Here is a 9,941-nt window from a genome sequence, read left to right on the forward strand (position 1 = left end):
TAACTGTTCACTTTGAGTGGAGGCACACATATTAAGGGTGTGATTAATTTTGTTGATTTTTAGAAAAAGTGAGGATTATTTTTCTATTTTACCCTTTAAAGTATGTGTTATCTCTTCTCATTTATTGTACTGACAAGGGCATTTGTTGTAAAAACATCATTTAATGCTCTCTTGAAATGCTAAGTGAACAGTTAAATAAAAACAAAAAAAATTCTTCAAAGTGGACAGTTAAATAGGAACGGATGGAGTAACAATTTGCTGGTTAATTAACGCACTGATAACTTGTTTCCCACTCTAAATTTACTTAATTAATCAGTTAGTTAATCCACATGTGTCCCAGATTCAATGAACAACATGTCAATTCTGGTGTCTCATTTTTAATTTGTAATAATCAATTCTTTCATTCTCCAATCCCAATCAATAATTCTTTCAACAACACCATCATGGATCAGTATTGTGAAATTGCATTGGCAATCTTTTCAATTCCAGTTATGCTTTATAATGCTTTGTTTTGAATTTAAGTTTTTTTGGGGAGATAGAGGAGCCCATGGCTGAGGAGTAAGACACTAAGAGATATTGACGCTACATCTTAACCTAAAACCTTAAGACATTTGATTTATGGGTTACATCTCTTATAAAGTCTTCTCCTCACGCCGTACTTAACTAATGTGGGACTCAACTCCGCACTTAAATTCTCAACAATCTCCTTCTCAAATGCAAGTCACCACCATATTATCATGGTCCTCTCCACAGAAGATATCCACCCTTATACATGATGTGTCTTCTTTTAAATACATAAACATACTTAATTTCCTGCCTTACAGATGAAGTTGAAGGTTCATCTGATTGACTCTGGAACAGGTGGACGAGTCACTTTCATTTCCACTCAAAAGAAAGACAGAGACATATATATGCTATTCTCATGAAAACTCAAAAAATTCCAACCAAAAGAAAAAAATGGTTGTTAACAGCAGCCTTTCAAATGTTTCTTCTTGAAGCCGTTAACTAGCCAAAGACCCAATATTACTTGAGTTACTTCTAACTATCTCAATATAAAATTAGGTTAGAGTGGTGATGATTGTTCCACCTTATATATTATATTATTTAATCATAGTTTTGATTAATTTGAGAATTCTCAACACTCTGTCTTATGCCCATAAATGGACATTGGAGCATAAAATTTGCAGGATTGAAAATCTGAAGATGACGCGATAAAAGGATGTAAAGTAAACTCTAATACCATATTAAAATTTCGGTTAGCCTAACTATAATCTAAAAATTAACTTTGGGGTGAGAATTGCTCAATCCTATATACAAACTTTTTTAATTATATCTATCTCAACACATAAACATGTAGTGTCAAAATTGATTTTGGCTTTTTGTTAATATGGGTAAGCAGAATGTCATCCAATTCGTTAGGTTGTGAATCCAAAATCAACCTACTATAAGGAACTATATAATGCTTGTTGTTGAAGTTGTGGGGTATCCATGCATGATAAAACCTTCAACAAGACTTTAACAAATTAGTCCACCTCTCTCTTTTAGAGTTTGACAAAGGAAAAGACACCATTTTAACTGAACATGATCACAAAGTATCAACTACCACACTCTTAGTGCTATCATTTTGTCAGTAAGCAATTCCAGTTCATCTTGGATTTGTTGGTCTCACCCATCTTGAGTAATACGAAGAATGAAAAGCAATGGTTGAAAATTGAAGACAAATAATAAACGTTCTAAATATGTTGGAAACCCAATTATATTTAACCCTATTTGGACTCGGAATAAATGGCAAAGACTATGATGGATTTTTTTTTCCACCAATTGATCCAAATTAGATACCGTTAGATCTTCAAATTTGAAAATATTATTTAGATGACGGGTTATGATTGAATTAGAAAGTAAAACGTGAAAATAAAATATCTCATCTCTCTTAGGTCAAGATATTTTTTTTGTAATTTATCAACTTTGCCATAGCTCAACCACTTGTTAGTCGTCAACATCGTCGGATCGGAGCTCTACCATTCACCGTTTCGGCGACGCGCGATGATCGTAGTGGTCGTGCAGTTGAGGGAGCGGTAGTGGTGGTCGCGATCTGATGAGATAACTCTCCAATGGCGGGGAGGAGAACACCCTTTGCGACGGCACCTTGGCTGTAGGGGTGGTGATTGTGCAGTCAAAAAGGCAGAGCGATGGCAGAGCTGAGGTCCGGTGGTGTGGTACAAAGATTTGAGGCCCTTTGACGGTACTTGTGACAGAGAGGGCGCAATGACGGTCAACTCCGACAACGATACAGTGTGGCGATTCTGGCTGAGGAGGTAATACGACCAAGGTTTCTTCGGTTAGGATCGATACAATAAAAGGAAGAGGAAAGGGGTTGGATTTGGGGAACATTATATAAATCGCCCTGGGTTCACTGATGAACCAAAAGAAAAGGGTCCACCTTACTCTCACACCTAGCTTACTCTCGTAGTCACCTTTCCACTTGTGGCTGGATTGCTTTGGGTGCCACGTGCGCACCTCGTTGCAAAGTCTGATTTCTCACTCGCGCGCCGACCCCTGGATAGTGTCAATATGGCTGGACAGGTCTCCAATGTCCTTATTACCATTTAGCCCTTCGCTAATTCATCAACATTAAAAATAAAGTAATGAAATATTGGCCCCATGTGTGGTTACAAACGATTGGAGCCTTGTGTTCTTGTATTTATTTGCTAATATGTTGACTCTAAAGTGATTGTGGATGAATAGTCCTCCGAAGTGATTGTGGATGGATGAGCTTCTTGAAGTAGCCTGACCGGCCAGGTCAAAGTACCACGTCCCCCCAAAGCTTGTGACTGAAAAGTCACAAAAGCCTTAAGAAAAATTGTCTACCTTCGGGGGGGATGTCTTACTCACGCACCAGCCATTTGGCTGTGGCATTGCAGTTGGACAGGTCCCTCATGATATTATCAGCGTTCAATCCTTCTTTAATTCACCATCACTGCTTTGCTTTTATCTTTGACACAAGTGAAAAGTAATAGGTGGTTGGTGAACCATGTGGTATTGCTTTCATGTCCTTCCTTCCTTTCAAGCATTATAATTGAAATTAGCGGGCGGCCAGACCGCAGTCAATGTAGTCGGAGCTCACCCAAATTTTAGCTAGGTGGCAAGATTTAGTAACTGACCGGAATCAGGGGAGAAATGGAGCTCACTGAGATTGGAACCAAGTGACAAGACTAATCGACCGACCGTATTCAGCATAGATGGAGCTCACTTGGTTTTGAACCAAGAGGTAAGGCTCGACGACTGACCGGAGTCAGCGGAGATGGAACTCACTTTGTTTTGAACCAAGCGGCAAGGCTAGTCCTTCTGCGTTGAGATATTTCATAATATGGGTCTCATCAAAAACTCCCTCTTAGTAGGAGAGAAAATAATACTCACTACTTTTAATCAAAAGGATTCAAACAACAAAATCTTAGGGCGTTTTAAAGCCTAGAGCACTAGCTGTAGTTGAACTTCAGGTTGTTCGCATTCCAAGAGAGGGATATAGCACGACCTGACTGCGTAGGTTAGCACGACTGTAGGTGTCATGACTGGAGCTACTATGAAACTCGCACCACGGGGAAGACTTGTCTGCATTTCTTTGAGAGTTAGTAGGAAAAGGAAATTTGAACAAATTCGGCAACGAGTGAGTTACCTTCTTCCGGATTTGGCTGCGAGGAACCTTCAAGGGAATGAACTCTTAGTCCTTCTGTCTTGTCCAGACATTTCTCATCACGATGTTAGTGTCGCGTTGGCTCAGACTAGTTTGGTCTCGACCTTGGCCCCTTAGCGGAGGTTTCCTCGATCGGCCAGGGGATCTGTCTGCCTGGGTTGGTTGGTCTAGTGACGCGCTCTTTCCTCCTCAGCCTGAGCCGCTTTTAACCGGTTTCTCTCCTCTTGTATGATGAACGATGTTGCCCTTTTGCGAATTTCATCTAAAGACTGCGCATGGCGGATGGATATGTCCTCGTTGAAGGGACCCTCTGACAAACCATTTTCAAATGCCTCGACACAGATTGTTGGATCTTTGTTTATTTCCTGCATGAAAACGTTAGTGAACCTAAATAGGTACTCTTTCAATGTCCCACCCGCTTTCTGTCGGATGTTGAACAAACTTGCGGAGGTGACTTGGTTCGCTTGCTTTGCTGAGAATAGGGATAAGAATTGCATCACCTTGTTTAGAGTTTCCGGGAACATCCACTCCAGCGGCTCGGTCGCACCGTTGATCAGGATTTTGGTATTGAAGACAAACATATGTTCGCGTGGGTTGGTCGTTCCATCATAGGTATCGAGGACTAGAGTTCTAAGTTTTTGCGGTATCACGACTGCAACCAGGGCTTCCGAGAAAGGTTTGAACTACACGACCGGGTCGACTAGGTCGTCTGCCTGCCTTCGATCTCTTGTGAGATTTGCAACTTGTTTGCAATGCCTGGCTCTATTGTCGAAGCTCTTCCAACCCAACCATATGTGCCTGCATGTCACGGTTCTGCTGGCGAAGTTCCTTTATCCCTAACGTTAGTGTCCGCTGCGCCTGGTTTTGTTGTTGCATCTGCATCAAGAGTGCCTTCACTTCTTCCTCTGTCAGCGATGCCTGGTCGTCAGCGGTGCTTGACCTTCAGCGGTGTCTGGCCTTCAGCGTCGTTATTGCAAGATCTGGTTTGCATGGTGCAAAAAGGGGTGGGGGGACCTTGAGGGCTTGGGAAGAGTTTTAACAAGGCCCCACGGTGGGCGCCAATGTTCACGAAAGAACTTTTCAGTAAGTAAGACCAAATGAAAGACACCGGTATATTTCTCAAGTATGAAAAGGATGGATCTCTGTACATGTAGAGGCCCCCTTTTATAGTGGGTGGATCCTCTAACTCTAACTCTTCCGTCTATTACATAGTCAGCTGACTAAAAGAAGCAGACCGCGCGTATTAAGCTGGACGTCTTGACTTTTCCCTTGCCGAGATTGCAGCATGTCCGACTGTTATGTTGACTCTCGCATGATTGCGGCTAGATCCCTTACCACTGAGTTGACTCTTCAGTGTTTGCGGAAGGATGGGCCTCTATGGTGACTATGGATGGATGGGTCTCTGGAGCAGACCCACCGGCCTAGTAAAAGTACCATGTCCGCCCGGTCCAAGTCGCGAAGCAGTCCAAATTCTAAGCTAAGCTACAAAGTGTTGTTTGGTAGAGACTGGATCCACTCAAGCTTATGTATCTCTACTACCCTTCATCAAGCGTTATTTTTCGGGTAAGAGACAAGATAGATTATAATTCATTCGCTTTAGATGTTACTATAGTTGAGGCAGTATTGTATTCTTTTAAGATAATGTATGTCATGCAAACGACAGAGATTCAAAAAGAGTTAGAAGAATCTAGTGATTTCAGATAAAGCTTCAATGACAAATCACTAACATTGCATTAGAATGTTCTAATGGAAGCACTTCATAGGGTCCTGGATCTGTGCAAATGGTTGGTTATGCTGATTTCATCGTTTATGGCATGGCATTCTGGGTACAATCAAGTGTTCATAGCTGATGAGGATGTTCCTCACATGATATTCTATTGCCCAGGGGCTCTTGGAATATACAAATGATTGGTTATGCTGATTGGACTAAAGAATGTTGGGGCAACATACCAGGATGACGTGGTTGTCAGATCCACAAGCATAAAAGGTTACGACAAGCTTTTATGAAAATGAGGCAACACAATTTAAAAATTAAAACAGACAAGTGAATCTTTGGAGTCTGAAGCGGACAATAACATTAGGAGTTGCAAAGTTTGATTAGGAATATCAACATCTTAACGAGGGGAAGAAGATCTTATCTTACAAAACTAAGACATTCAAGTAGATCAAAAGTATACAATATCACGTAAAGATTAATGGACATAAGATGTATGTCATCATCAGTTTCTCTTAATGAGATTGGTGTCCAAACATCATATAACTATGATCCTATAATTGATTATTAATGACAAATAATTGTGTTCATGATATTATTAAATTCAACAAGCTAATCACAATTGTTTTATAGGAATATGCTGGAAACAGCCAAAAACGAGGCATACATACAGGATAAGTAACCTTGTCTTTACTTAGAATGTTGGGTGAAACAAATTAGAAAAATGAATTGTAGTCCTTCATCAGTCATAAAATCAAGTGTCACACAACTTGAGCTTCAAGGATGTGCTAGGCATCTAATACGCTTTGAAACAGAGGGACCTTGTCACTTCAATCTCAAGTGAACATTTAATTTGGTCTTACTCTTCAGAAACCTTGAAGAAAGTATATGATAATATTATGTTATTGATACCATCCATTCTAGGATCTGTCTCAATTTCTGGGTCAATATAAAAGAATACCTACAGTACAAGCAACACACTGTTTAGATGCATGTACAGTATGCTCACAACGTAATTCAGTTTGAAAGCCACTTACAGGCATGTCAATCTGCTCTCCAGGAAGCAGTCGCTGCTCCTCAAAGCAGAAGCATTGTATTTTGTTGAAGTATATTGCAGCCTGTAAAAGAATATATATGATTTGGACATTTTTATAAAATAGGTACTTTGGGAGAATTGGGAAAAAACGAGAAAAAAAAACTCTTTCAAGTGTCAGCAGAAAAGAGACCTCAAAGACTTCCAACAAGCAATCTTAAAATATGATATTAAATTCTTAACCAAAAGATGGGGTTTTAATCAAGTGGTGTTTTGTAGTATAAACTTTCAAACATCGCAGGTTGTTATTGTAGATAGACCGGTGAAGAGTTTGAGGGCAACTTTTGTCAAGCAATATAATAGAGAATTCATCAGCAGTCAGTACCTTCATGGGAGTGACATTATATGTAGACACACCAGTTATCGGAGTAGAACTTTTGTTTTCAGCAGTATAAAATGCAAGGGCACTTTCTCCGGGCTTGACCCTAACCTGTAAAGTAAATGAATAATGCAACATTACGGTTCTTACTTTTTATTTCTTTGTTTTCCCCTTGGGTGCCAAGGGGTGTATGCAATATCCAACTTTTTGAATGACAGATGAAAACTTTGCAGACCAACAAAAGGGTTCAAATATAGTCAAAGGTGCAAGTGCAAACTGCATGTACAATTAAAAAAAGATTTCACATGTAGTTGTATATTATTTTTGTGATGGAAATGCAGCATATTTGCTGTAAGGTCCAGCATATTCAATAAAGAAAAACCTCTCTCTGTGTAGGAACAAACTTCCATGGCATGCCATCAGCAATATCAGCGTTGAACTGTACCACAATTTCCCTGAAAAAAAAAATGGTAACTCATCAACCCATTACAACTGGAAAAAGCTAGCTTCTAAAACAGTACACTCTAATTGATGTTTTATCAACAATGTCTTGTTGTAAGCATCTCTTATAGAATCATTCCTAAATTGTCCCTTGACATACCAAACGCTGATTACAACTATTATTGACAGTTTCAGAATACACAAGTTTTATGCAGTCAAGTTTTCTCCAACTACCAAAAGCATGAAGCTGATTACATATATTTGTATGTTATCCATCCTATAGTAGTAAAATTAAAAAATAGGAATACAGAGAGCAGCTCAAACACTTCGAACCACAATGTTAAAAATTGAACTGCTTCTAATAACCATGCATTCATAAAACTGAAAACAAATCCTATCAGAACCACTGGTAAAATGTGACATTTAAGAAGTAAAAGTAACACCTTTTGGTCACTGTTTCATTGCTATCATGCCGTGCAATCTTTTCTTCAACAGTCTATAAAAATGTAAAATTTCACAATCAAGAAATAAAAAGTAAAGTTACCAATCAATTTAACGAGAAAATCAAAACCATTGAAAACAAACTAAACCACACCTCACGCCGGGTAACAGTTCCTCCATAGCCAGTTGCTTGGCAAAATCTTCTGTAAAGGGGAACTGCAGCATATGTGCATCCAACCATCACAAAAACCAAGCCTGTGAGATATAAAAGCATCTTTTGTGATTTCTGCTCTTTGGATGCATGAGATGAGAAGTGTCGAAAACCAGGCATGGAACATGACCTTCCAACATTCCGTGAAGAAAAAGCTAAAGAGCGGTAACACTGATGGAATGACTTTGTACTCAATTCCTGCTTTATCTTTGATATATGTATATTACATGTGAAATAATGCTGGTATCCAGTAGTAGAATTAATGAATTTGTAAGTTGGTCCTTCAGGAACAATAGATAGGAACCTGAAATAACAACAAAATTATTAACAAAACAAAAAAACTCATTAGGGTTGAAAGTTGAAACTGATTTCCTTCATAATTTCTTCTGGAAGTTTGACTTTCTAGAGGTCAAAAGGCATCTCGGCACATATATCTATCTTTCCAACTTGAACAGATCATTAAACTAGAGAGAATTTGAGAAGTTTGTAAGAGTAAGAGTACTAAAGCAAAAGTTTCACTTTTAATAAAATACACTTCAGAGCATTCCTGGTAAGAGCATTCATCCATAATCTACTAATGAAACGATAACAAAAACTTATGAAAGAACATAGCATCAAATTACCTAGATTCAGGAAAGGCATTTTGCAAACCCCTAACATATAACGGGAGATGGGTTCTCCTACTTAGCCTTGACCATATCATGTTTAGTGAGACCAATTTCCCAGAAATTACAGAGCATTCAGTGCAACCTGCGAGAAAAGAAAACAAGTGAGAACTGCGAAACAGTGTTTTCGTGTAACTAAGCTTCGACCCCTGTCCTTATACCAATAATATTACTTCACAAAATGGGTCAAGTATCAGTCAAATATCACCAATGTACATACAGAAGGAGGAGGGGGTTGAAAAACCATCAAACTACCTACAGAAACTAACCAAGAATCATGCTTTCAAAATATATTCGCGAGCAGTGATTCAACAGGTAATTCAAAAGAAGCATGCTAGCTCAACCAAACACAAAAATCCATAGGAAAGAATGCTTAACCTTGAATATAATAAAAAATATAGAAAGGGTTTAAGCATTTGAAGGGCCTAGCTAATCGAAAATATGCCACTTCGATGAGGCATTTCATCGAACAGCTTAAGGGCATTACAAAAAATTGGTTTGCTGCAGATAGAACCACAATCCCCACATATGCAAAATCAAAACCACACCCAGATCACATAGTAAACATAACAATCGAGCACCGAGATAAAAGATGAATTTTGGGGGAAAATTGTAAAATCATGGAAATGGAAGAATGGAAGAGTGTTGTACCACAATTGCTAAAGCGTTTGTCAAACCCAATCACGTTGTGTTCTGAGCATCATGAGCTATGAAGCTATAGCAGTGGAAAAGCTCCAGACTTCGAATTGTAATTTCAGTATTTTTGTTTGTTTCATATCGATATCAATGTCGATACATATATAGATATGTATAGAAATATATAGAATTTAATAGATTAATATATTATTTTTTTTTCTTCATTGAAAAACAAACGATTTGATGATTTCATTTGTCACAATAAATATTGATCACACGCTCCCTGAGTGAGTTAGTTATCTATTTCTAATGAGAAAACTTTGATCTCATCTTAGAGCAAATAAGTTGTTTCTTCCCCTATATTGATTTTGGATTCCATTATCTTCATGCATATAATTAAATCTATAATTTTAAATGTAACGAGCTAGAGATAAAATTACATCTTATAATTCAAAGTTCATGTAATCTTTTGGAAACGATGAAGAATTTTACCCTAAGATGTTCTATTAAGAAAAACCAAAATAACTATCCTATCAAGAAGAGATTATTCGAGTAGTAGTTGGGAAATGAGTGGTTTGCTATAAAGAGAGACCTTTAGTTGAGGGAAAACTCATTCACCTGAGCTGTTTCTACCCTCACCTAAACACACTTAATGAATCATCAACCCTCAAACACCTTTTCTTTTCTTTTTCTCTTGGTCGAAACCCCATATCTATCTCCATAAAGAGTT

At 38.4% G+C, this 9,941-nt stretch overlaps 1 protein-coding gene across 1 annotated transcript; it reads right to left on the minus strand.

Moving 5' to 3' along the window:
* Positions 1-5,965: 5,965 nt before the first annotated feature.
* Positions 5,966-9,382, minus strand: LOC130726324 (cytochrome c oxidase assembly protein COX11, mitochondrial). The gene is made up of 8 exons (XM_057577574.1): positions 9,227-9,382; positions 8,534-8,660; positions 7,854-8,214; positions 7,702-7,754; positions 7,200-7,272; positions 6,824-6,928; positions 6,443-6,523; positions 5,966-6,366 (listed from the first exon to the last, which is right to left on the minus strand). The coding sequence occupies exons 2-8, from the start codon at positions 8,611-8,613 to the stop codon at positions 6,265-6,267; spliced, it is 855 nt and encodes a 284-aa protein (XP_057433557.1). The 5' UTR covers positions 8,614-8,660; positions 9,227-9,382; the 3' UTR covers positions 5,966-6,264.
* Between the last annotated feature and the right edge of the window lie 559 nt (positions 9,383-9,941).

The sequence above is a fragment of the Lotus japonicus genome, chromosome 6 (assembly GCF_012489685.1).
Source record: "Lotus japonicus ecotype B-129 chromosome 6, LjGifu_v1.2".
Classification (NCBI taxonomy): Eukaryota; Viridiplantae; Streptophyta; class Magnoliopsida; order Fabales; family Fabaceae; genus Lotus; species Lotus japonicus.

Bases quoted from the DNA above. Each gene is read 5' to 3' on its own strand.
- LOC130726324 (XM_057577574.1), bottom strand. From the start codon at position 8,613: ATGATATGGTCAAGGCTAAGTAGGAGAACCCATCTCCCGTTATATGTT. The intron at 8,215-8,533 runs GTAATTTGATGC...TTGTTATTTCAG, and splicing joins AATGCCTTTCCTGAATCTAG to GTTCCTATCTATTGTTCCTG. The intron at 6,524-6,823 runs GTACTGACTGCT...ATTCTTTTACAG, and splicing joins ATAATGTCACTCCCATGAAG to GCTGCAATATACTTCAACAA.